Source organism: Brassica rapa, chromosome A01, assembly GCF_000309985.2.
Source record: "Brassica rapa cultivar Chiifu-401-42 chromosome A01, CAAS_Brap_v3.01, whole genome shotgun sequence".
Classification (NCBI taxonomy): domain Eukaryota; kingdom Viridiplantae; phylum Streptophyta; class Magnoliopsida; order Brassicales; family Brassicaceae; genus Brassica; species Brassica rapa.
Window position 1 is genome coordinate 5,327,286 of NC_024795.2, and position 27,995 is coordinate 5,355,280.

The 27,995-nt window shown below is 32.1% G+C and overlaps 4 protein-coding genes and 1 long non-coding RNA gene across 5 annotated transcripts; 4 read left to right on the top strand and 1 right to left on the bottom strand.

The window, feature by feature from the left end:
* Nucleotides 1-285: 285 nt before the first annotated feature.
* On the bottom strand, nucleotides 286-9,255 carry LOC103856909 (heat stress transcription factor A-4a). The gene is made up of 2 exons (XM_009134035.3): nucleotides 1,496-9,255; nucleotides 286-1,407 (listed from the first exon to the last, which is right to left on the bottom strand). The coding sequence occupies exons 1-2, from the start codon at nucleotides 1,715-1,717 to the stop codon at nucleotides 463-465; spliced, it is 1,167 nt and encodes a 388-aa protein (XP_009132283.1). The 5' UTR covers nucleotides 1,718-9,255; the 3' UTR covers nucleotides 286-462.
* A 1,785-nt stretch (nucleotides 9,256-11,040) lies between these two features.
* On the top strand, nucleotides 11,041-14,812 carry LOC103856918 (BES1/BZR1 homolog protein 3). Its single transcript, XM_009134041.3, has 2 exons — nucleotides 11,041-12,201; nucleotides 13,927-14,812. Exons 1-2 carry the CDS (start codon nucleotides 11,986-11,988, stop codon nucleotides 14,539-14,541), a joined length of 831 nt encoding a protein of 276 aa, XP_009132289.1. The 5' UTR covers nucleotides 11,041-11,985; the 3' UTR covers nucleotides 14,542-14,812.
* LOC117126243 lies at nucleotides 12,208-13,697 on the top strand. Its single transcript, XR_004448772.1, has 2 exons — nucleotides 12,208-13,049; nucleotides 13,311-13,697. It is a non-coding gene; the product is annotated as an uncharacterized LOC117126243 (long non-coding RNA).
* A 919-nt stretch (nucleotides 14,813-15,731) lies between the features above and the next one.
* LOC103856920 (periodic tryptophan protein 1 homolog) lies at nucleotides 15,732-19,070 on the top strand. Its single transcript, XM_009134045.3, has 16 exons — nucleotides 15,732-15,863; nucleotides 16,105-16,224; nucleotides 16,309-16,517; nucleotides 16,616-16,695; nucleotides 16,777-16,881; nucleotides 16,957-17,080; nucleotides 17,163-17,224; nucleotides 17,309-17,404; nucleotides 17,474-17,535; nucleotides 17,631-17,727; nucleotides 17,815-17,889; nucleotides 17,968-18,066; nucleotides 18,157-18,306; nucleotides 18,394-18,486; nucleotides 18,575-18,652; nucleotides 18,742-19,070. The coding sequence occupies exons 2-16, from the start codon at nucleotides 16,106-16,108 to the stop codon at nucleotides 18,799-18,801; spliced, it is 1,509 nt and encodes a 502-aa protein (XP_009132293.1). The 5' UTR covers nucleotides 15,732-15,863; nucleotide 16,105; the 3' UTR covers nucleotides 18,802-19,070.
* A 5,188-nt stretch (nucleotides 19,071-24,258) lies between these two features.
* LOC103856927 (aquaporin NIP1-2) lies at nucleotides 24,259-27,939 on the top strand. Its single transcript, XM_009134056.3, has 5 exons — nucleotides 24,259-25,849; nucleotides 26,003-26,227; nucleotides 26,658-26,876; nucleotides 27,306-27,367; nucleotides 27,473-27,939. Exons 1-5 carry the CDS (start codon nucleotides 25,682-25,684, stop codon nucleotides 27,690-27,692), a joined length of 894 nt encoding a protein of 297 aa, XP_009132304.1. The 5' UTR covers nucleotides 24,259-25,681; the 3' UTR covers nucleotides 27,693-27,939.
* Nucleotides 27,940-27,995: the final 56 nt, after the last annotated feature.

Consider the following 27,995-nt stretch of genomic DNA (forward strand, 5'->3'; position numbering starts at 1 on the left):
TGCATGCAGATTAGTCCCAGCGAATCTACATACCTACTAAACAAAAAAAGTTATATAGCTTGATATTTCATGCTGTTTGTAAATGTTAATGATAGTTCGTGATGTTTGTAAATGTTAATGATTTGAGTTATGTTTTTTTTTTTTAATATTATTAGATAAAATAAATTAATGTTAAAGATTATATATATTATAAATACAAATGCTCTAGTAATCAACATAGTATATAACGTGGTCATTGACCAACAGAGTAAACCTTAAACACTTCTGGTTCTCTTGACACATACATAATCTTAAATAGGTGCTAAGCTCGATGATTAAGTGTTAAGGGACATACATGTGTTGATAAAATGCAGAACCAGATCCAAAATGCTTATGATCTAATACAATGAACCGAACATATATTACAAAAAAAAACTAAAAACAGATCTAAAGTATCAGATACTTGACATATTGACTTCTCTCTCAAGAAGTCAGATGTCCAAGCTGTTCTGTAATTGCATTTACATTCCTCGAATTCCACCAACATTTCTCACTTGGATCTTCACCTTTATCTTCTTTCTTCTCTGGTTGAACTTCCCGTTGCTCGGCTGATCCAGGATTCTCTGTCAAAAGCTGCTGCCAGAAGACATCATTCACTCCTGTTGCTGGTGGAGGAGGAGCAGGAGCAACAATGTTCTGTTCCTTTGAAACATCAGAGTTGATGTCGATGATCTTATGAGAAGGAGGAGATTTAGGACACGTGTCGATACTTAGGTGTATGCAAGAAAGAGGAGGGCTCTCAGGACAAGTAGATGAATCATCCACATCAAGTATCATCATACTTCCTGTTGATTGTGCCATGCCCTCACAAGAATCATCAGATACAGATACAAGATTCTCCCAAACCGCTATTGACGACTCCAACTCTTCCACCTGATGTTCTGTTTCATCTGAAGCGCTTGTAGAGCCTTCCTCTCTCACAACAACACATGCCTGGTTATCCTCCAACATCCTAGGGAGCCGCCTCTTCCTCTCGTTTGTTTCGGGCAGACACGGCGAGAGGTTCAGAGCAAGCTCTGGTGTTTCCATAACCTGAGAGACATAAGAATCCATTGTTTTCTGACGCTTCTCCATGTGTTGCAACTGATCTTTTAGCTTCTTAACTTGTTGCTCAAACACATCTCGTTCTTGCTCTTGTCTATGTAACTTCTGAAGCAACCCTTCTTTCTCCTTGGTGAGTCTCTCGATCTGACTACTCATTCTCTGCCTCTCTGAATCGGTCAACGCGTTCTGCTGAGCTTGGAGGTTAGGTAGAGAGTGGCTGTGAACGGGTTTGCGTCTATGAATGTTCTTCATAAGATGAGGCTGACCTCTCACGAAATCATCGTTAGCAAACTCCCACTGCTCAGGATCAGCTTTTCTAAAACCCTACAAAACAAAAACCTCAACTGAACTTGGCCCACAAGGAAGATGAGGTTAAAAAAAACAGAACATGAGTAAACAACTTAACACTTACGTATGTGTTAAGCTGACGGATGAAGCTAGAGAAGTTGTTGTGCTTGAAGAATCTGGGAAGAAGGTCTCTTGAAAACTCTGGTGGGTTCCAAACGATGAAGCTTCTGTTGCTCTGACTCCACGACACGATTGAATCAGAGGAGGAATCGTCAACCATCTCGTATGTTTTTGTGAGGAAAGGTGGGAGTGAGCTTGATGAACCTCCATGATTACTCTCATCCATCTCTAGTAGCTTTAGATACTAAAACAAGAGCAGAACAAAGAGACTCTTGTTACCAAAGATCAAAACTTTCAATCCTAGAAGCTTGAGATCGAAAAGCTCTATTTAAAGAAAAACCCTTTAAAAAAAAAGGTTTGAGCTTTAACAAAGTGAGAGAGGAATCTCTTAAACCCAACACTGTTAAGCAATGAAGCTAGAAACTTCTTAAAACCCTTATGAAAATTCAACGAATTTTGATCACTTTTCGTATTAAATCAGAGAAAAAAAAACAGACTTTGCTTCTCGAAAACTCTCTGCTTCTCGAACACAACAAGCTTCTGGACTTGTGGTATATTTATTCAGACAGAGAAGTTGAAACAGTTTGTCTTCTTATGCAACTCCCTGCCAAGACGACGACCGAAGAAAAGTAAACCAGTCGATCGACCCGGTCATTCAATAAGAAGAAAAGTCAAAGGTCTCGTCCATTTTTGATTAATAAAAACTACGCCTAGTAACCTTGAACGAACGAACAAACAATATACAAAATAATTTAGCTTTTTTTTTTGTCAACAATAATTTAGCTTTTTAAGATAACAAAAAGGTACGAATCGCAACACCCAAATTTGTAGAGATTATTTGTTTTTTTTTTTTAGATGGTGTGGGAGCTGTTTTAATATATACTGTACTTTTTTAATTATATCAAGTCAATGAAATGTATCAACGAAAAATCTAACATATCTTGTTTGTAATAGAAACGTTTATGACCGTAAGAAATTTAATAGGGATTTTATTAATAAATAAAGTCATTTAGGATTTATGAAAGGATCATGTAAAATATCCGCAAATTTTTTATTTGATTTGTTATCCGCTTTCGATTCGAATAAAAAAATCTAGATATCAGTAATTCTACGAAGCAAATCAAATACTAATATGCAATATCCGTAAGAAATGAAACAAATCATAAATATTAAAATCATTATATACATATATTTAAAGAATATATATATATATAAGTATTATATATTTATGTAAATTTTACAATATTTATATTTATAAAAATTATTATATTAGTTATTAGAATTTTAAAAAGAAAATAACATTTTGTTTTTGTAATTAAATATTATTTTATTTTATTTCTTTATTTTTAATTCTTATTCTATTTGTACATATCAAATCGGATATCCGGTTAAATATAAAAAAATTCAAATATCCGGATAATTACAGATCGTTAATTAATTATTCACAAAAATAGATCAGATTATAAATAATTTTGAAATCCCGAATATTTGATTTGTGGCCATTATGATAAAGAAAGTCTTTCGATATTTTTGGAGGCATGAAATCCAAAATTTCTAAAATATAATAAACGAAAAATCTCATTTGACTATTCAAATGTGATAGCATTTAGTAACCACTGGTGTACTTATCATGCCTTTCTTGTTTTCTTTTTCTTTTAACATCTTTTGTGAGTTTTGATGAAGTCATGAAACAATAAAAGGTTATTGAACTGAATTAGTGAAAATGCAGATTTCTTAGTTACGGGTCAACTTAGATTACTTACCTTGTGTATTGTAACTCCTTCCATAATAATCAAAAATAGTCGCGGGTATGTCGTTGCACTAAAATAATTGCATTGCGTGCAGTCTAGAAGGCCAATCCCTTAATTGTAAGACTATTATCTACCTACACTAAGAGATTAAGTATTTTGCTTGAAAACTGCATCATAGTTACAAAACTTACATTTAACTATCCCCAGTTGAAGTGGCTTCGCGGACTGATATCATTTATTGTGTAAACCGTCCCGGATCCTGAGAAGAGTCTTCTTCTCTATTGCATGTCTCTAAAAACATTTACATTCTAACTGCATAATTTACTGTAAAATAGAGTGAAAATGCAGTCAATAAAAAAACATTACTCTATTTATAGAGTAATGAATTTTTGTTTGTTTATGATAGCATTTTCCATTCAATTTAGAAAGATTATACAGCTGGGTTGGAGATCCCCTAATACAAATACCTTACTGTGTCTTTCATTGCCTTCTTTGCATTTTTGTACGTATATGATCGACTAAGTTAGTAAGTAAAAGATTATAGCGTTTTGACTTCCATAGTGGACCAGTGGTGAAAGAGTTCAAAAAGGTTTGGCTATATCATCTCCATGCTTGCTGCAACTTTATTAATTTAGATGGGTATCAGTGCTTTAGTATTGTTTTCCATCTCATCTTATATGTTTTCATCTATATGTTGAAACAAGCTCTTGAAAGGCATGCAAGCTATTCAAAGGGTAAATGCAACCATTAGTAAATTTGCATTTTGTGAGAAAAAAAATTAATATGTTTATATATTTTGTAACGAAAAAGACGGATTTGAACCCGAAATATTAAAGCATCACATAGATTTAAGAGTGATTTAGCTGAATATACATGGAAGAAGTGGAAATCAGGTAAATGGCTATAAAATTTCTTTAATTAGGTAAGTGGGTATGAGTCATTTGTGGAATTACAAATTAATCCTCATGCACGTGCTTATAGCCTATATGAAATATTTAATTACATCTGACCAAATGTGTAATTACATTTCTTTGTTTCAAGCTTTTCTTTTTCTTTGTTTCAGAAACCATCGAGACCTTCACCGGGCTACAACAGCGGCTTTGTGTGGTGTGAGTGAGCGCATATCTGGATATTGACTGAAGAAGAAAACTAGTCGGGTCTCAAGATCTAAACCTTAAAAATCGGACCCTATTTTTCCACAACATCTGATCCTCGCAATCACAATCATCTCTGTTATTTCTCACAATTATCTCTTTCGTCTTCAATATCTAGCCAACTCGGGTTGTTGGCTCAGCAACCCCCGCCATGGACATACGTGGTACATCGAACATGGCTACCATGATAACAACCATCAGAGATCGTATTTTGATCTGGTTTACCTCAAAATCAGGGATCTCGAAGTTGGAAAATCTTGTTTCTCAATAGAAAAGCCAGTTACGTCTCTTGCAACTCGTGTCTTAAGTTATCAATGATTTATTTTTTCTGTGTGTTGTCTTTGTTTATTTACGGTGATGAATCAAAGAGGAAAGAGATGATTGTGTGTTGTCCTAAATGCGAGAAATAATATTGTGCAGTGGCTATAATAGAGGGATACAATTGGAAATAACGAAAAAATAACAGTACTAAACAGTCGCATATACCGGTTAGCTAATTAAATAGTTTTTCTTGTATATAGCATGCAAATACTCTAGATTTAATTAGTTTCTTATTAAAACACTTATTCATAATAAAGCAGTCGCATGCCTGTACGGTTGTACATCTCATGCCTTCTTGTGCACCTAGGTGAAATTCAATTTTATTAAGTGCATACGTACGTGCTTAGTTCACTGTCCCGTCTTGACGTCTTGACGTCTCTAAGAAAATAATTAAAATTGTTTTCAGTTAGAATATGAACTTCCGATAAAACAAACAATACTTATTAAATAAAACATTCAATGCAAATACAAAAAAAAAGATAGGCATGCAACATAATATATTTTTAATATTAACCACAGGTATTTCGGGCATATAAGAGGGCTTAGACTAATTCACTAAAAATGTGTAGTTCACGGATGATGGATCATTTTTCCGGATATTCAAATGAATCTCAAATCATAATCTCATAATTGCGTAACCATATGGATTTAGCATCCTGATGTTGTTTCGAATCGGGATCGATTGGTTCTTCAAAATTCGTTTGCCACTACATTACTTTTGTGTGGTTTAAATGCGTTTATTTTATTTATTTGTTTTGTCATAGTACAACTTTTACAGAAAAATAGTGCTTTCTATGTTTTTGAATAAGTGTAACTATTACATTTTTTACATAGATTAAGAAATTTTCTGAAATATATGTAAGTTGTTATTAATTACATATATTTTTTCAATAGTATTTGAGATAAATAAAATTATATATAAAATCAATGCAGTTTGTAGTTAATTTTCAGTTGAAAATAAATATAATTTGCATTGAAATTATAAAGTGACATTTTTGTGTAACAAGAAAAAAAATGTTAAAATGACACTTATTATAAAACTGGAAAGGAAAGTATTATATTGTTTGATACGCTGGAAATACTGTTTCAGCTTTGAATTCCGGCTTTTGGAGTCGGAGTAGAGTCGGGCGAAGTGTCTCCTTCATTTATCAAACTCATGTTATATAAGTCAGATAGATACACATATTAGGTAACGTATTTGTAATTGATAACTTTGTATATGTCCACATAACACACACACACGTATGTATATAAATACATAAAGGCAAGTCTGGCTAAAACTAGCTTATTAAAAATATCGGTTGATAGAAAATTTAAATTTAGTACATTTTAATATTTAATATCTATTATGCCCACAAGGTAAAATAAAATAAAATCACCTACGGCATCATTTCATATAAAATTGGAGGCCTAGTCAGGAGTGATAATTGGTTAAGTGGTAAGCATCTCATAATTATTTAGAATTTGATATCCATAAACGAGAAAAGAAAGGAAATGCCATTGTTAAATCTAATCTATTAATTTAGGGTCCTATTTTTTATCTACTTAAAAAGTTGTCATTTAAGTTTTGGACCTATTCATTTTCATTAGAAACAAATATAACAATCCTTATAATTTGTTTATACAATATAATACAATATATAACATGTTTGAGCATTATTCTTTTCTAATACACTAACCATAATTAACCAATATGTTATACTCATCAATTATCTAAACAATTTGCATGCCAAATACTCAATTTACAGCAATTACTCCTCTTTACAAAATATGCAACCATATAGTTTTGTTATTGTTAAAAACTAATACCCGATCTTACTCATGTTCTAACCTTGGTGACTATGACAAGAAACTTTTCACTTCTTACAAAATATACGACCATATGACAACAAGCTCTTCACGTCTAACCTTAAGTGACCTATGCACTTTCAAATATTCTCCTTCATTATTATTTTGTTCTTTAATCCTTTCCTCTTTAGTGGTCCAATGAATTCATTTTATAAAAAGTTAATAATGTAGCAAAATAAATTTATATATGCTCTTTCATTTTACCAATGCTAAACAATATATACATTTCATTTGCCATGTTACTAAGACTGGGTGTTTGTTTTAGTCAAAACAATAGACTGGGTGTTTGTATATATCTCGCATGGCTGCTTGTGTTCGGGTTAAAGTGACAATGTCAATGACAATTTATATTATCTTATATTATAATTAAAATAAATATAAAAATGGATATTTCCATGTTTGTTTGAACTTCCTAGATTACCGCAAAATATTTGAAAATTTTAACTGCATTGTTTGAGTACAAATCGCAACAACAAATGCCAAATATTTGAAAATTTATTATGTTAAAATTTTTGTAAAGAAACCATTAAGATTTGTAAATAAAATGTTTAGATTTTTCCTATTTAAAGTATATTCCAATATCTTTTAATTATAGTCTATTGCTTTTTTTAATAAAAATAATCAAACTAATATAATATTATAATATATGAAGAAGGCTTGAGGATTTAACTAATACAAATATGAATAAGAGTACGACGGGGAAGAAATGGCTCACATTGTGGTTATGCTATGTTATGTTCGCCGCCATCCCCCTCGCCACAGACCTCACATGAGCCAAATTATAACATACTTCATCCTTTCTCTTCTCCTAGGAGTCAGCCATTAATCTTTTTTTTTAACGTTGCAAAATATAGTCTGAAGGATATATGTTAATAATTTTGTGTGAAAAACAAGCAGATTCTGCATGCTTTAGAAGGAAACGTATCACTATCAGAACTTCACTAATGGATGAAACCGGGTCAAAGCAATGTATACAGCTCATATGGAGGGAGCATTGACTTAGACTCGAGCCAATACAATACAATGATGAAATTAAGAAGTTTAGGAAAATGGCACTTGCAACTCAAGAGTACAACCTGTGAGTATGGACTGTACCCGTCGAGTTCTAGCAACGAGGTAAAACAGCCAGTTAAGGTTATAGTTAACCGTCTCTTTAAATCAAGGAGTTTGCAAGTTTTTTGGATTCTTATTTTTTAATTAACTGTAAAGATTTGAAAAAATTGTCTATGAAACCACTATGGTATAAACATGATGCGTTAAAATATTTTTCTTTTGTTTCTTTCTATAGAAGTTGTGTGATATTATTTTGAATGTTATTTTATCATCTACTCTATTAAAAAAATATCGTGATCTATTGATAAATGTTATGTTCAACTATGTATTTTATTTATTTAAAGAATTATTTTATTATATTAAATTAATATTAAACATAAATATGATTTAAAAACAAATATAAAAATTAAAATTTTTAAAAAAAAATTAAAATAAAAAAATTTATCCGCCCTTTATAAAGGGCGGGTAATAATCTAGTTATGTACTTAAAGTGAGTGGAAAATAATTGATAGAAAAATAACTTTGCTACACTCGTTCTTAATAAAATTAATAGACAGATCATTTTTAATCATTTTGTAGGCAGAATTAGTGAGATGTTTTTTTTTTTTTGTAACACAGTGAGATGTTTTTCTATATCTTTCATTTCACATGGTGAAATTTAAGAGAGTTTCCAAATTCCACCGTTTTATTCTCTTAATAAACTATATGTCGTCCCTAATTTTATGTAGGTGTAATAATAAATGAGGTTAACTAAGTCAAATGTGGAAGTGAGATTAGATAAGGCTTTCTTATTGAAAACTGCAGCTGGTGATAAGCAATGCAATATTACAATAGGGCTTGTTAAGTATTTTTAAATTTCAACTGAGTGTAAAAGATGTGGGTATTTAGACCAAGGAAATCAAGTTGTCTACTTGCTAATCAGCCAGCGATTTTAGATTCGGGTTGCTCATTTAATATAAACTAGAGATTGACCCGCACGCCCGTGCGGGTGTTAATTTTTACTTTCTTATAAATCGATATTTTATTTTTATGATTAGTATTATATATTTTATATGTGTCATAATATAATTAATTGCATAAGTACTTTTAGATTTCTATACATCATAATCGAACCTGGATCAAATAGAGTAATATGATTACTTTTGGTTATTTGGTTATTTTTAGTTTAATTTGAATTCAACATACCCGAATTGAATCGGTTAATATTCTTACTTTTCATACAAATATCCGTACCGGCGTTAATGTATTTTTTGGATATTTGTAGGTTTGTATATATCAAGACTGAATTCATCTGGACCCGATTCGAAACACACATGAAAATTTATAATACCGAAATGAAGTCTAGTTTCAAAACTCAAAAAGCATGATAACCCACAGAAATAACTCGTAGCTGAATAGTTATCCGAATGTCCATGTCTAACCGATACATAAGTAAATAAAAAAAATTGTTAACCATTTTGAATTCTTATCACAAATAGAGTGGTTTCATTCAAATATGTCGAATTATTATAGTTAATATGTAAATAATCCTGGCAAAATATTATAGTAAATATAATTAATGAGATAGTTAAAAAGTGAGAAAATGAATGTAAAAGATAAAATAAAAAAATTGAAAACAAATAAGTTTTGTTTTTCATGTCACTATTATATATCATATATATGTCATCATATAATTAATCATATTTTATATGTACCATAATATAAGTAATCATATAATTAATATTATTTTATACATACCATCATATAAATAATCACATATATTATATTTATAAACTTAATATGAAATATAAAAACCATAATTTAAGTTGGTGTTTTTAATTAAGTTATGTATTGTATTTTTCTTATATATAGTGAAAATATTTTTTAAATGGTTATTGGAAAATATTTTAGTAAATTTTCTTAAAATATATATATATATATATATATATATATATTTGAATCAATTATTTATATAAATTAATTTTAAATTATTATTTTGATTTGAATTTTGTATAGAAATAATTAAAATTGAGAAAAAAGAATGTAAAAGATAAAATAAAAATTGAAAACAAATAAATTTTGTTTTGTACTTCTGTAATAAATGATATTAACTTATTTAGTAAATATAATAGATGAAAGGTTAGAATTGATTAACAATATAATAAAAATCTTTTAAAAAATCAATTAAGATAAGCAAGTATTATTTTCTACTGCTATCCATGTTTCCAAACAATTCTCATTTATACTACTATCCATGTTTCCAAACAATTCTCATTTATACTATTATCCAAGGTTCCAAACAACTCTCAAATGTACTTCAGTTTTAATAATATAGATGATGTTGTAAAAGAAGTTATTCAACAACCATAAAAGTTGTTAATGCATCTACTGATAACCCCATCGCATTGCAAAATACTCTTATAGCCTTTCATATAGTATAGAAGCAGCTTATATATGACATTTCAAACATCATCGGAGATGTTCCTAGCCTTTTTATGTGTAGAAGCAGAACCCATAATCCTTATTACCAATGTAAATGTTGCAACTTGCTGCACCTACTCTTTATGTGTTCCAAAACGCCATCACTACTCCAATATTTGGTCATCCTCTAGCTTGCTTCGTATCACTAAGCATTCCTTCTTCGGATCTATGGACTAATTCAGAATATAGAAGTAACTTTGGTGGCAAATTCACCATTTAAACTTAGATTTCAAAGTTTGAGATGGTGATCCTTCTAAAAACAATCAAAGAGGAAGAAGATCAACTTAACCCACATAAAATTTTAAGAGGTGCAATGGATCATAGTAAGAATATGGAAATGTGAGGCTTGAGAAAGCTGTGGCCCGCCATTTAGAAGATTATAGAAGTTCATGACAAGTCTTTCTTTTCTATTGTGATTGTGGTTATTGTGTTTGTTGTTGCAGTGTAATCATCAGTTAATTTTTAACCCGATTAATTATCAAATTTTATAGCTGATATTTGATTATTTATGTTTTAATGTACGATTTTGTGGTTGATAGCGGTTGTAGGCGTTTTGCAATAATCATAAAAAACGCTACAATCGTTCTAAATCGCTTCAAACTTCTTAAATCAAAAGCTGGTTCCCGCTAGCTTTTGCGGTGGTTGCAGACGGTTGCGGATGAATAAATAAATAAATTAAAAATTAAATAAAAAAAAATATATGTACATTTTATATTTTAATTTAAATTTATTAACAGTATCATAATTTAATTTATAAAAACTTTAAACCAAAATTATTCATTATAATTTTAAGCATTAATATATATACATATATAAAATATATACATACATAAACGAAACAATATATTCTTTTAAAAGTTCTAATATAAATCTCAAAACAAATTTTATTGACATTATAATTTTGTTATTAATTATATTGTTATTAGTTATATTTATGAATAATTATCATATTTTATCATAATAGTATATTTTGATATTTTATAAGGTTATAAACTTATAATGTGATTTTTTTTTTGTCAACATAAATTTATAATGTGTTAATATTTGTTAATTCATTGTTAAAGTGCTCATATACTATTATTTTAACTACTTAGATTAAACAGAAAAGGAGAGTAATTAACGGAACTAAGAAAAGGCAAACGAGTCACGAGCAATGACCAGTTGATAGGAAGCAGATCGGGAGCATCACGTGACCTACCCGATTTAACGGTCATGATTGGATATGAAAACTATTAGTGGTCCCCACCAAACGAAAGGTGACCTGTCACAGTCCTCAAGATGCCACAATCTCTGCCACGTATCTTGCATTCACATTTATTTCTAGTTAATTATTTGAGCTATAATCTTAGATTAGTAACATAATATATTTTCTATTATAATCCCTCTTTAGACATGGATAGTCCATAGTTGGAAAACTGCTGTCACTGGATAAGAATAATGTTATAAAAAAATCAGGTCTATCATGTACAAAATAAATACAGCTATTATAAAAGCGGCTTGATATTCTTGACTTTTTGTGTACTTTCAAAATAAAAAGCATATAATCGTTCAACCAAACAAAAAAAAAAGGCCCAATAAATTCTTCGTAATGTACACAAACCGGCGTCGTTAATGGTCAAACAGAGTTTCCATTTACTTGCTTTATTAAAAAAAGCCTGAGCACGTGTTAACACATAAGTGGTATGCTTGTAAATTACAGTATACTTGCATGGTAATTTCGTCGTTTGATAATCTACGACCCCACCTGGTAAGTGCTTCTTCATTTATTACTCACCAGAAGAGGAGAACAATAAACTTAAAACAGAACAAACAAACAAAAAGCTTAAGAGAAAAAAGCGCCAAATTAGTTTTCTCTCTAAGGATTGATTACAAGAAGAAGTAAAACAGAACATTCCAGTGATCGGAAGATGACTTCTGGGACTAGAACGCCGACTTGGAAAGAGAGAGAGAACAACAAACGGCGAGAGCGGCGAAGACGTGCGATTGCGGCTAAGATCTTCGCGGGGCTTAGGATTCATGGGAACTTTAAGCTGCCGAAACACTGCGATAACAACGAAGTTCTCAAAGCTCTTTGCAATGAAGCTGGTTGGACCGTAGAGGAAGACGGGACTACTTACCGTAAGGTAAAAAATCAAATCTCAAACCTTTCAGTAATGAATGAAACTGTGAATAGATCTGAGCTTTCGATAGGGTAGAGAAAACGTTAATTTTAATGATACAAATCGGACGGTTGAGATTTAGTTTTGACCGGTTAAGTGGTCATGGCAAACGTCAGATCGAAACCGTTCTGGTGAACTGAAACAAAAGCATGAATGTTGTGTAAGATTCGCTGATGCTTAAAACTCTCTGTTCACTTTCAGATGAGAATATTATTACCTAATGACTTATTTATCCTTAGCTTTTGCACGTCTAACAAGTATCTGTGTGGGTAGTATCGTCATTTTGTCCGTCAATTCGTTTTTTGTCTAGTTATTTTTTTTTATTTTTTGGATATGAGGAATTTTCTTTTTGTGTTTTTCTTTGGTTATCGGCTTTTGCTTTAATGAGATGTTCAAAAAAAAAATTATATTTTGCTTTAATGAAAAACTTTAGGACACGTCTGTTTCACGAAACTTACCATTGATAATGTGTTTGGATTCCTTAGTACAACGATCGAGGAAGACTTTAATCATCTTTACTCACATGACATTTTTTCCTTTTCAGACTGATGCTTTCTCTGAAATTCCTATTATCTTTTTTTTTTCCTGAAAATAAAATTTTCTCGACAAACCTTTTTCTTCTGTTTGCTTATTTTCACGCCAAAGTTCACATTGACATTAAAAATAAGTTAATTACTTTCCCAAGAAATAATCGCTCTACCTTTTATTTAGAAATGTAGCTGTTGTTTTTAGTAATAACAAGAAAAAGAAACTATACTCTTATCAAGAGAATTGACAAAAAAAAATATTGCTAAAAAGAGACAAAAACTTTAGTATTGTTCTACTAATACTCTCTCTGTTTCACAATACATGATGTTATTCTTTAGTGCACAAATATTAAAAAACTTATTTTTTTCTAAAAAGTAAGTTTAAAAATATAATTTAAAAATCATCCAACCAATTACAAAAATGATTACAACATCTGATTGGTTACACAGTTTTCAATAAAGTTAAAAATAATATAAAAATATCAAAACATCATCTATTTTGAAACAACAAAAATCTTCTAAAACATCATCTATTATGAAACGGAGGGAGTATAATTTAAGGACACCGTGTGATTACAATAAATTCCACGAGTGTTTATTTAGTGTTTGTTTAAATATTTAAAATCAATAAAATTGCCGTGATTCTTGTTTAATCAGTCAATGGAATTGAGATTGGGAAAATGATTTCTCTTTAGCCAACACCTATGATGATGTTTGGATTTTGCTTGTGTGCGGGGAAATAAAATAAAATGGAATTATTCCTTGTTTGACCACTAAATGCCAAAGAAATCATTGTTCCTTTACCTTTTATTCTTTTTAGTTGCATTTGGATTTTCAATTTATCTATCAATCATAGTGTCTTGTTCGTGCTCACCAGCTTTGCATTTCATTAAAAAGGAACATGTTAAGCTATCTTTTATGTAACTAATCCCATTAGCAAAGATTGTCTTTGAACACATTACAAATCAAACAATATGATTTTGTTTTCTTGGTGCATTTTGGTTTTGAATTATCAATCATAATGTCGTTTTTGTTCTTTGCCTTTTGCCTTTGGTAAAATGGAAAAAAAAAAACATTTTTAACTGTTTTGTGTAATTAATCCACTAGCTATGGTATGCTTCTTTGGTTATATGTTTGTGATGTTAAATATACTCTTGTGTAGGGATGCAAACCAATGGATCGAATGGAACTCATGAACGGTTCTACTTCAGCGAGTCCATGCTCATCTTACCAACCAAGCCCTCGTGGTTCCTACAATCCAAGCCCTTCATCTTCCTCATTCCCTAGTCCTACAAACATATTTGGTGATGCTAACTCTCTAATCCCATGGCTCAAGAACCTCTCTTCAAACTCACCTTCCAAGCTTCCCTTCTTCCACGGGAACTCCATAAGCGCTCCCGTGACTCCACCGCTGGCTCGAAGCCCTACTCGTGACCAAGTAACCATCCCTGAATCTGGATGGCTCTCTGGAATGCAAACCCCACAGAGCGGACCGTCCTCTCCTACTTTCAGTTTAGTTTCGAGAAACCCGTTTTTCGACAAAGCGGCTTTTACAATGGGAGATTGTAGCTCACCAATGTGGACTCCTGGTCAAAGTGGAAACTGCTCTCCAGCTATCCCTGCTGGTGTTGATCAAAACTCTGACGTGCCAATGGCGGATGGAATGGCGGCAGAGTTTGCGTTTGGAATGGTGAAGCCTTGGGAAGGAGAAAGGATACATGGAGAATGCGTTTCAGAGGATTTAGAACTTACACTTGGAAATTCAAGAACCAGATGATGATTTTGAGAGAAGAATCAAACATCGTTTGCTACCAATCATGTCTCTTATCAAATTAGTTAATCTCTTGCTTTTCATTCATCTTTGTTTGTCTGTTTTTTTACTAGTGTGATGATTAAAGGTGATTGAGAGAAAAAAAAGGGAAAAGAAAGAAGAAAAAAAAAACATTTTGAAACTATATTTTTCTTGTTGGCTTTTGACTAATGCTGTAGTTGAGTAGAATTTTGTCTCTCCAAGTTTGTTTATTTTATATTAATTAATTTTATAATTACAGTGGGTTATTCATATAAAATATTATCAGCAATCTGTTATTTGTTTTTTTTTTACATTTAGAAGATAACAAAAAACTAGATTAAATTGAAGAAATCAAAGATTTTTTTCCAAGAAGTCGTACGTAACCCAATAGAAACTTCAATGGACAATGACGACCACATGTGGCTGATATTTGTAACCAACGTGAGAATCTGATTTAGGACCACAAAGTACATTGACTTCAACGTAACTGTACGCGTAATACTGACCGTTGAGTATGTACCCTGGATTACGTCCAATTGCAAAATATCACTGAGTTGCTTAACTGAACTGCATAATGGGCTAACAATTGGGCCCATATCTAGATGCAACTATATACATACGCCTCATTCCGACCAAAACCGAACCCTTTATAAGTTAGTTCTCCACAGCTCTGCCTCTCCAGGCCTCATTTAGAGTAAGTAAGTTTTCTGGTTGGTTCCTTTTCAGTTTGTTTGTAGGTTCAAATAAAAAGATTGGTATATATTTAAATCAATTTTCTATAGCTCTTAGTTACATACTATGATTTTTTTTGGGGCTAAACACAAGCTGATCTTACAAAGTAACATTTTCTTAATAAACATAAGAGGCCCATATAGGCAAAGTAGCAAGGTGCTAGAACATCATCACTGAAAGTAATGAGTTTCTCAACACTAAAGTAATCAAAATTTAGAAAAAAATGATGTGTTTCTTCAACTCTACAATTTTTTTGAGAAACTCTTATCTACTTGGCTTTATATCATGAATCTGTTTAATGTTACTCTCAAGGTTTGACTTAATTGTAGAATTTAAAAGTCTTAAAAAGACTTTTCTATAAAACTTTCAAAGTTTAAGGTCTAAAATTGAATATTCAAATAGTTCAGGGGGTTCAATGCAATTTCTACTTAATATTGTTTGTTCTTCTTCACCGCTAAGCGCCGCTTCCTCTAAAAAAATCCTCAGAAGCAAGTCTTCGATTGCTAAACCCTAAACCTATTACAAAATCACCTTCGTTCTGGGCCGCGTCCTTCTCTCTCTCCCAAGCAATTCAGGTAAACGTAAGTTCTCTTTGATTCATTCCTTCCCAAAGGTCTTAGCTTTTCATGAAGTTAATCGAAAACTTGATTCCCATGTCGTAAATGTCCCAACTTTGTAATGGGTTTTTGATCAAATGACGTAAAAATCACTACTTTCGAGCTGCCCTGAACCCATCAACCAGTTTTGATGAAGATTCAATGTGTTGGGTTTCTTCTTTAAAATGATTTTGGATTGGTTTTTTGCCGTTTTTTGCAGAATGATAACTGCACTTTCGTGGATACCTAAAGGGTCTTTAAAGGCTGTTCCTGATGCTGCTGAGCCTCCTTCAAAGGAAGAGATCAAGGAGCTCATTGAGAGTGGAGCTTTCGTGGGAAGGTGAATTGTTTTATTCTTCTTCTTCGTGTATGTAACTGAGGAGATGAGTAGATTGTGATATGAGATTGGTTTTACTTGTAACAGCGTGGATGGTAGTAACGAGGATGGAGAAGATATAGAGGAAGAAGAAGAAGAAGAAGATGGGGATCAGATTAGTGAAGTTGATCGTGCCAAGGCTGTAGCAGAAGCTTTTGGTAAATCATCCAATAGCAAATCTTCCTCTATGGAGGTTGATGAGGTAGCTGCTGCGATGAAAGAACTCGACATGGATAACTATGATGAAGAGGATGATGGTACACCTTTACCTCATTCATTTGGTGTACAGAGCAGATTTTTGCCGTATTGTATCCTTACCTTTTATTTGTTGTTGTTGTTGTGGTGTTGGACTTAGGAATTGAACTCTTCAGCTCTGGGCTTGGGGATCTTTATTATCCAAGCAATGAGTTGGATCCCTATCTGAAGGATGCTGCTGTAAGATTATATTCACTGTTTCTGTTGAAACTTTCGTATTTCAAAGTTTTTTTCTGGAATATTAAGGTTTGATGTTTTAAGGATGATGATGATGACGATGAAGAGGATATTGATGATACGACTATCAAGCCAACAGATTCAGTGATTATCTGCGCTAGGAATGAAGATGAAGTCAGCCATCTAGAGGTATATGGTCAATCCTTCTCTCTTATGTAGGTTAAAATGTTGAATATTGGGGCTTATATATATGTTTATGACCAGGTTTATGTGTACGAAGAATCATCCAACGGCTCACCAAACATGTATGTTCATCATCACATAGTTATACCAGAGTTTCCGTTGTGTACTGCATGGATTGATTGTCCTCTTAAAGGAGGGGACAAAGGTTAGTGTACACTCTTATCATTCATTCTTGCTATAGAAGAACAATCATTTTTTACTCTGTTGTTTTGTCTTGGTATTGGCAGGGAATTTTGTAGCTATTGGATCAAAGGATTCGCCGACGATAGAGATATGGGATCTTGACGTTGTATGTAAAAAGTTACTGTCTTTGTGTTAATTGTTTGCTCTAATCAACAATGTGAGTACTGATAAGGTTGTTATAATGCTTTAGAGGGACGAGGTGCTCCCTTGTGTGCAACTAGGAGGAATAGAGGAGATGAAGATTATCAAGAAAAAGAAGAGTAAGAAAGAGAAGATCAGGAAGCCGGTATGCTCACATCAAACACATCTGTTCCTTGTTTTTGGCAAATTCTGATGTATTCTTTGTCTTTTTTAGATATACAAAGAAGGCAGCCACACTGATTCAGTACTTGGTCTTGCTTGGAACAAGGAGTTCCGGTATGTTTAGGCTTTACCAGTGCCCATGATTGAAGTTTTCTTCTTGTTTTCTCTCTAGACATGTCTGATTTTCTTTTGATTTTACTGGATAAAAGGAATATACTGGCTAGTGCTAGTGCCGACAGAAAAGTTAAGGTGTGGGATGTGGCTACTGGACAGTGTAAGATCACTATGGAGCATCACACAAAGGAGGTAAGAACATGAATCATAGAATTATCAAAAAAAAAATTTAGTCTGTTGCATGTATTCTCATGGTTTATAGTTTTGTGTGGTTCACAGGTTCAAGCGGTTGCTTGGAATCATTATGCTCCAGAAGTGCTTCTCAGTGGGTCATTTGATCAGACTGTTGTATTGGTAACTTCTTTATTCCATGTTCTACTTTATCTTTTACCGAGAGTTATCGTTAGTATGAGTTTGTATATTATGTTGCAGAAAGACGGACGACAACCTTCGCACTCTGGTTTCAAATGGTCTGTCATGTCTGATGTCGAAAGCTTAGCCTGGAATCCCCACAATGAACACTCCTTTGTGGTGAGTGACACTATCCTTTTGCTCTTATAGTAGACAAAATACGATGTTATAGCAGTTTTAAACATTTTCTTAAATAACCTTCTCTCTTAGGTAAGTCTTGAGGATGGAACCGTGAAAGGTTTTGATATACGCGTCGCACAGTCAGGTTCAGATTCTGATTTAAAACCAAGCTTTACTATCCAAGCACATGACCAAGACAAAGGAGTCTCCTCCATCTCATACAACACTTCTGCACCCAATGTACATCAATCTCTCTCACTCGATCTCTTAAAGTCCTTATATTTTTATGTAATCATTTCTCACCATTTATGAGCTGTAAATTTACAGCTTTTGGCTACGGGGTCTATGGATAAAACGGTAAAACTTTGGGATCTTTCAAACAACGAGCCTTCATGCATTACTTCACACAAACCAAAAGCTGTAAGAACCAATCAACATAATAACTCTGTTTTGCTACCCCAGTAGTTCATGCTTATTTATTTCTTGACCATTCTGATTTTGTCACCAGGGAGCTGTATTCTCCATTTCCTTCTCAGCAGACAATCCTTTCTTGCTTGCTATTGGTGGCTCAAAGGGAGAGCTACATGTGAGTAAAGATTAATATACGAGAAAACTAATACAAATCACTTTTTATATGGAAGTTTTAACTTATCTTGTTTGTGTCTACGTTTGCAGGTTTGGGATACGCTCTTGGACGCTAACGTCGCTCGCAAATATGGGAAAAACCAATCTTGAAAAGTCCACAAGGCTCACTTGTTTCTTTTGAAGCTGCTGTGATGGTGACCGTTGGATCCGAACACAATCATGCAAAAGTTTTGCAGTTTCTTTTCTGTTTTTGACTTTAGGTTGGTTTTTTTTATCTCCTATGATTATGGAATGGTGTAAGGGTGTGTGTGAGCTTTATGTTTGTCGAACTCTTAAGATTGCCAGTCTTTTTAAAACTTATCAAGAAGCTCTAAGTTATTATTATTACATGTTACATTTATGTAGTTTTTTTAAGCTCTTATCAGTGTTTTGAAAACCAACCGGCAACTGAAACCGTGACTTGTCCATCTTACCGGTCCTGGCCATCCGGGTTGCTCTAAAAGCCAGATTGGAATTAAACTGCCAAAACCGGTTTTTTTTTTTTTTTTTTTAAACACTTGCAGATTTTATTATGACATAGAAATTACAAAGTTGCAGTGTAATACAGAATTAGGAAAGCAAGGAACATAGTTATAATATAAATAGAACTTTAAAACCAGTAAAAGTTTTGCAATAAACCAGTTCAATATCAAAATTCTGGTTTAAAATTTTTGAAATAAAGAAAATAATCAACAATTTGATATAAAAAAATCACATTAGTCTAAGATAATTACCCAATTATATTATTTACGATATTTTATAATTATAATACTGATAAAAGTATATAAATTAATTATATAATCTTAAATTTATATTTTAATTTATAAAAAAAACTCTTCATCTGGACCGGTCCGACAATTGATTTAACTACCAGTCAATGTCCAGTCTAATTTTTCAAACGTTGATTGTGATATTATAAATTATAAAAAAAATTGTGCTGAAATTTTTACAACCGACAATTATAATCATGTCTGATTTTAAATCTTGAATCATCAAATGAAAATTCTCTCTTGCTAATTTTAATTGCATCATAGATTTTTAATAATTTTTTTATTAATTTGCATAATTATTTAATAAATTGTTTTCTCCAGTACCCCAAATCTTAATCTCCCTAAATTTTAACCTCATAGTATAGAAATATTAGTAAACTCTCAATCAAATAATTGAAGTTGAACAAAGGGAAATTGGCACAAATACAACATTCATACTACCTTCTTCATTTTACACTAACTACTTTTACTCTCATTTTTAATAAAGGGTAAAAGACACTTATACCTATAGGGTTAATTAATCTAGACTTAGGGTTTAGAATTGAGGAGTGGGTAGGGTTTTTGGAATGTGAAATTTAGAATTCTAATAAATATCTAAATAAATACTTAAAAATATAAAAAAATAGTTTCAAACATAACTTTCGATTTTTAAAAAGAAATTTTGAAAAAAGGTTTCGAAAAAAATTCAAATTTTTTTTTTTTTATAAAAAGTTCGAATTTGAAAAGATATAATTCCAAAACATAAATTTTTTTAGTTTAATTAATGATTTATTATATATATAGATAACAAGGGTATAAGAATCTTTTGTCATTTAATTAAAAATGTATTTTTAAAAATATACCTTTAGTGGTGATAAAGATGAAAATTGGTAACGTAAAAGTGGTAAACATAAAATTTTCCCGACAAAAATGTAGTGGAAAAGATTAACATGTATATTTTTCAAGAAAGGTAGTGGAAAAGATTAAAGGTAGTTTGATATTTTACAATGGAACGAAGATATTACGACCTTATGCATGTACTCTGTTACTCACTACTTGATGAGTTCATATTACGCACATTTTGTTCATGGAGTGCGTATACGTGACGTCTCTTTTGAGACTTTGGATTTGTATACAAACTAGTCATGCTATATTCCTCCAGACCTTAGACAATAGAGCACACTTCAATTCGATTGTTGAAGAAGAAACCGAGAAATAAAACAGGAACCGGTGATTAGGCTATGCTAACGACTTCTACGACAGTAGTAGGTAGTTAATTTCAACATACAAAAGAACACAGCAACGTCTAGTAAACAAAGTCGTTGTCTGCCACAAAACTTATGAAATCTCAACCAACTATTGTTATCTTTATGACTAAAAGAGTCAAAAGCCTGAGATCGTAACGAAATCCCGATTTGGTATTGTTACCTCCGTGACATTTAAAATGCATAAAACCATATGAATCGATACTTCAAAATTCAAAATTTTCAAGGAAACAAGAAAATTAATATATTTGATCTACGCACAATTTTTTTTTTTTTTTTGAAACACACGCACAATGTATATATACCGCTATACATTTTTGATTGGGAGCTTAATCACTTCTCTTCGTGTTTTCAATTTCGCATGTTTCAAAATACATTCTATGTTTTTGTATTTTTATTACTGAGACCAATATATTTTTTCTTCTTATTGTAGTGATCTTTTTTTTTTTTTTTTTTTGATAATAAAATTATTGTAGTGATCTTATAGCTAAAAATGTATACAAAATATAATAAAATTGGTCGCACGTATCATGGAGTATGTAAATAAAACTTGATTTGCGTACTTCTTTGGTGAGTTACAAATCAAGTAGCAGTTGATTTTATAACCATAATTTAACAAACCCTGATTTTCAAGATGAGGTTTTTTCTTCATCTAGAAACACTTCAAAGTCATGTGGGAATGGGATCTCTGTTGAAGGTAACCGTAAATAGTGGGAGGTTAGAGATTCTGCATGCGCATTGTAAAATAGTGTAACCATCCAAGTCACTTCTTTAAAGTACACATTTTCGTTATGGTTCATAACTAAATTCATAATAACACAAAAGATTTTATTATTGCTAAATTTTTCATACTATATTATTCGAAAAGAAGGGTTTTCATACAATAATATTTAACTGAAACTTTCAAACTTGATGGACGTATTAGTCAAAGTCTCGGTTTAAACGAAACTTGTGCATTGTGTCAATGACAATATTATTAGTGATCTGATAATTTGACCAATAACACTAGTGTTACATCTGGATGTGTCTTAAATGTCATCTAAAAATTCATCTAAATTGATACAAAAATTATCTTCTAACACATCAATGATATTCGTTTGATCAATGTTAAATAGCTTAAGATATCAAGTATCGATCTAGCTACTACAAATACATTCGGGCATTACAATAAGAATTAATACGTACACATGCATGCACAACCATTTTTGGCTACTAACCCGGAAATTTATTTTAATTAGTGTATGATCAAACTGTTAAGTAAAACTTTTCATAAACATAACCACGTTCAAGTTAGAAAATTGATTAGCATAAAATGTCTAGAAAGAATTCATAAAGCTGGAGCTATAAAATGTCATCAGATCAACTGAATTATGAGCGAAGAAAGTTAGGAAAAGGCAATGTTATATTCACTGCAAATGTCGTGTCGAATTCATAATAATTATGTCACATAAATCTCAATACTAATAGTATTACCCATATCACGACACGATCTAGTTGTTGTGAACAAACGAGAATCAAAACTGAAGAAATAAAAGTAAGCAAAACGTATTGAGACACACCCGTTAAAAATTTATATAATATTATGTGAATAAATAATTTTACAATAGTAACTCCATATTTATAGTAATTTCAGAAACCCCAATTTCTTTCTTTTTTTAAAGATTTCTTCTAATCTCATGAATGCTGAGTTTTTAGTGGTACACTGATTTGGCTTATATTCTATATTTCATTCTCATAATTAGTTACATGTTTGGATGGATAAGACGAACATAATAATAATTTACATGTTTAAAATATTCGACATGATCTGGTCCGACCCATAGTTACATAGACTATTCTTCTGCTCGACCCATACTAGACCACTCCGGCGTCTAGACTCAAATAACTCGAACGTTTATGATGATTCTTTTTCGTTTTAATAGATACAAATATATAAATCTATATAAAGCATGTCTGTATTTTATGTTGGTAGTTGAAGACTTGAAGAGGCCTTCATCAATTTTATCATGTGACAGACATCTTTTTCAATTTCCCATAATCCCATTTATAATAAAGTTTGCATGAACTAAGTTATTTTTTGTGTGGTCCATTTGATACGAACAATTTTGGGTGTCTCAACATTGATATCTTGCATATTTACATTGTTTTATCCATTCATCCATGAGCATTTTCATCATATAGATTAGGATTTAGACATGTTTAGGTTGCATTTTGCATACATGAGTCTCTATTAGGTAATGGAGTACCACATGAAGTTATTTGGAGTTCAAAAGAGGTGAAAAGGTGACCATTGGACGAACCGAGCATGGGAGCGACCTCCCGGAGCGACATCACGAAGTCGCTGTGTCCCACTTCTCAGAGCGACCTCCCTAAAGCGACACCATGAAGTCGCTCGCGTTCTCATTACTCCGAACAGTCTTAGATGACCCTGGAGCGACCTCTCAGAGCGACCTACCAAGGTCGCTCCCGATCCAGAGCGACCCGTTGGAGCGACACACCAAAGTCGCTCGCGACCTCTCGCCCGGAGACACCAAAAATCGGCCCTGGAGCGATTTCCCGGAGCGACACCTGCAAGTCGCTCCGCGTTATTTTGCTGCCGAAAATCATAATTTTTTAAGGACCTTTTTGCAATTTATTTTGGACGTTTTGCACTTGGAAAAACCTATGTTTTAAACATCTTTTGTAGCCACCAGAGGCAGATTATCTTTTATCTTTAGATCTATTGAGAAATACATAAAAACTCTCTTGAGAAGTTCATCTCTTGGATTTTGATTGTTATGTTCTTGTGTTATTGTTGATTTCTTATCTATTTCTCTACATGATTAATCTGAAATCCAATATGGGTTTAAGAGGAATCATGGAGATTAGTGAGTAATCACCTTTTGATTTCATGGGTTAGGGAGATTAAGGGTGATTAGGTTAGTTCTATGATGTTTTAGTGTAGATCATTGTTGTTCCTTGCTAGTAGAGTATTCATAATGCATCTTCTGAGTTGGCCACTCAAAAGTTGATCAATAGGCATTTCTCACCCAAAAGGTGTTTGATGAAATGCCTGAGACAACTCTCCTAGACTTTTAGTATACTTTGCCAAAGACATTTGTTGTTAAAGGTGCTAAGATAGCTAATAGACTTGTTAGTAATGATTGCTTTCATATTATTCAACCAAATACATTTGATGTTTGAGATATGTTAGCAAATGAGCATTCATCTAGACATAGAGCTTGCTTAGAATTGTGTCTAGGCTTAAGGTTGATAGTTTGATTGATCATTTGCCATCCTTAGTTCGATACTTGATCACCCAAGGTCTAATCCCTATGCCCATGAGTTTTCTTTTCCCTTAGTCAAGAAAGTTTCATTCTGTTATTGCTTTCTAGTATTAGTAGTAGTTTAAAACCCATCTAAATCATTGGTTGCACTTAGATTAAGTGAGTACTTGCATTCTCAGTGCTTTGATATCCTTCAGAACTGGTTCGACAATCTTTTATACTACAACATTTGTCTTAGGAGCCTTGAAAACTCCTAACATCAAACATCCAACATATGATAAGACTTGAGGGGATGATCGCAATATACAATTACGAGTATCCAAAATTCTTAGGATTCCGTTATGGATATTTTAGAAATCAGGATGTCAGTGGTCAAATATAATATTAATATTTGATTTAATTACTTAATTAAAATTTAAGCAGGAAATATAAGTTAATTATATTGTGAAATGTGTAGAGGGTATCTCATTTTTCTTGAATATCTGGGTTGACAGAATTTTCTAACATTTCTACATTCTTTTTTTTTCTTTTTCAATTTTTTATATTGGATAAAAACTTTTTGAGATATTTCCATTGTGGATGCTCTTTGAATATGAAATGACTTTCATATAAATGTATGTATAATATCAATAAATTTATTTAATAATTAAATAAAGTAAAAATTGTGAGAATGTTCTAATATTTATAAAAATCATCTTGAATTATTTTGTATTGGCATTTCATTTTTAGATGGATTTTGCATACTTAAAATATTTTAAGTTATCCAATATATATTGATCCAAAATACAACACTGGAGATAATAACTGTAACATATAAATACATAGTTTAATATTTGGTTTCAAATTTCCATATATAATTTTGTGGTCTTAAAAGTAATATTTTCAAAATAACACCTAAAAATCGACCTTTTTAGAAATCAACTATTTTATGAAAATTATCAGTATTTTCTAGAAATTTAATATATAAGCAAACTTATTATCTACATATTAACTCATAACTTGCAAAATAAAACTTGTAACCTTTTACATTTTATCATAAATTGTCTTGTTTTCTCGACAAGATTGATGTATTTTATGAAAGTCAATTTTTTTACATATTCTTCAATTTAAAGCATGAGACAAAAATAATATAAGCATAGCAGTGTTTTATGGAAGTTTCTATCCAATGAATATGTGGATAACTACGACTTTAATGATATGGCGATCACATTAACCGCATGACGTCGAGAAAAGAAAATGATTTTTTCAACTTAAAAGAAATATAGGAGACAATAGATAACAGTAGTTTAAATACTATATTACAAAATTTTAATCAAGAGAATTAGTATATTTTTCTTCAAAATCTACATCTTATCCAGATACAAATCTGGCGGACATTTTGTTATACATAAATAAGCCAGAGATACTTGTTTCCTGTGTCAAAACAAAAATATATGGTAAGTTCTTAACAAGGCACAAGTACTAATGGTAAAGATGATAAAGATATCATACTAAACAAAAATATATGGTAAGTTTCATAAACATTTCATCTGTAATAAAGTAAAATGGTCAATATTAAATCATGAAAAGTCTAATCTCTCTCCCGCTCTCTCTCTCTCTCCCACTCGATTTGCCAATAAATAGAAGATAATTGCCACCAAACTCTTTCGCACAAGTCATAACAGTCCGTTCAAAGATATCATCTTCTTTTCTTTTAATCGTCTTCTTTGTTATGGCGGAGATATCGGGAAATGGCCACGACGACGCCAGAGAAGGAGCGGTGGTGGTGAACATCAATGAAGAACACGAACGTCAACAACATAAAGAAGCTATTCACATCTCAAAATCCATGAAGAAACAAGACTCTCTCCTCTCAATCTCTGTCCCTTTCTTACAAAAGGTTTTCACTTCTGTAACTCTCAATCCTTTTTTTTATGTGAAAATTTAACTCTCAATCTTCAAGAACCTTTTATATGTTTGGTGTTCACTCTCTGCTTGATTCATTTCTTCTGATAAATTATTTTACTCTCTTTTATAATTGCTCCGTATTCAGTTGATGGCTGAGATTTTGGGAACCTACTTCTTGATATTTGCTGGTTGTGCATCGGTGGCTGTGAACGCCCAACACGACAAAGCCGTGACTCTTCCAGGGATCGCCATCGTTTGGGGACTCACCGTCATGGTTCTTGTTTACTCTCTTGGTCACATCTCCGGCGCTCATTTCAATCCGGCCGTCACAATAGCATTCGCTTCTTCCGGCCGTTTCCCTCTGAAACAGGTCAACACATTCACACATAAATATATATCGATTAAGTTTTGTTTTTATGTGTCAATTTGAGTTTAATGAACAAACTAGAACCTTGGCGTTTTGTGTTTGATAGGTCTAGCTTAGCTGTCGTCTTGATTGTGTTACACGGAAGTAATATTTTGTATGTTTTTTCTATAATATGTAACATTTTAAAGAATTATAACCAATAATAGTTCTAAGTTTTAGCTAGCTAGAAAAAAAACACATTGTTTTGATTGTACAACGAACTTTTTATTAATACAAAACTAAAGTTTTCCTTTCACATCTTTAGAACTTCAAATTTTAGAAAATAGTATCCATAATCTTCAGTTTAAGGGGGTTTTTCAAAACTGATCCATTTTTCTTAATGCGACATTAAATGAAACTTTCTCAAATTTATTTATATTTTTTTATATTTTAGGTCCCTGCTTATGTGATATCGCAAGTGATCGGATCGACGCTTGCCGCGGCGACTTTGCGGCTGTTGTTCGGACTTGATCAAGACGTTTGCAGTGGGAAACATGACGTGTTCGTTGGAACATTGCCGGCGGGATCAGATTTGCAGTCGTTTGTAATAGAGTTTATCATCACTTTCTACCTAATGTTCATCATTTCCGGCGTCGCCACCGATAATAGAGCGGTTGGTATTTCACAATATTCTTATAAATGATATACTGCATGGAAATTAGATATGTTCAAAGTTGATGGCTATTTGTTGGGTATTCTTGCAATTTTAAAGCATGCTTGTTTTACTACTTTAGCTAATTTAGCTAATATATTTTCATTTCATATACTTTAGTTTAAAATAATCTAATCAGGGAAATAATGTACTTTAAGGTTGCTTTTAATGAAAATGGACTACGTACATTAGTTTATACTTAGTTTTTATCTTTGATTTTAAATTTTCACTCCTAGGAAAATAATAATACTTGAAAAGGTCCTTTTCTAGTTGACTTTCTTCATTTGTGTATATGTGTTGTTACGTTGACCTCAGCAATTACACATGTAGTCTTTGACCCTTGTAATCTTTGAGAAACTAATTAAAAGTGGACCCATATGTAACAATCAGATTGGAGAACTTGCCGGACTAGCAGTAGGGTCTACTGTGCTACTTAACGTGATAATTGCCGGGTAATATATTTACTCATAACATCTCTATTTGCTAATTGCTACTACTGTGCATATTTTTCTTTCACCACTAAAACATTACACATGTGTGTATATTTTTGTTGTCAGACCGGTATCGGGAGCTTCGATGAATCCTGGAAGGAGTTTGGGACCTGCAATGGTATACAATTGCTACAAAGGAATATGGATATACATAGCGTCTCCAATTCTTGGTGCGGTTGCGGGTGCATGGGTTTACAACACGGTTAGATATACCGATAAACCGCTGCGTGAAATTACTAAAAGCGGCTCCTTTTTAAAAGCTTTGCAAAACAGTAGCTCTCGTTAAGAAACAAATTAGTGGCTACGTTAAGTTAGTCATCAGAGGTTTAGTTGTATCAATCAGAAGTAAAGGGGATAATTTGGTTTTTGAGTTTTTTTTTCTAAGGAAATAGCTCAGGGACGCACTAAGTTTGAATGTGGGTGTGGTATATGATCCACTCATTTTTGTTTTTCTTTAAGTAGTTAGTGTATAATTTACCCCTAATCAATATATTTGTTATGTGTGCCTTATACTAAATAAGTTTCTGGATACACCCGCGAAAAGAGTAAACATGCATGGTATGTATACATAAATTATAGGTACTGCTTT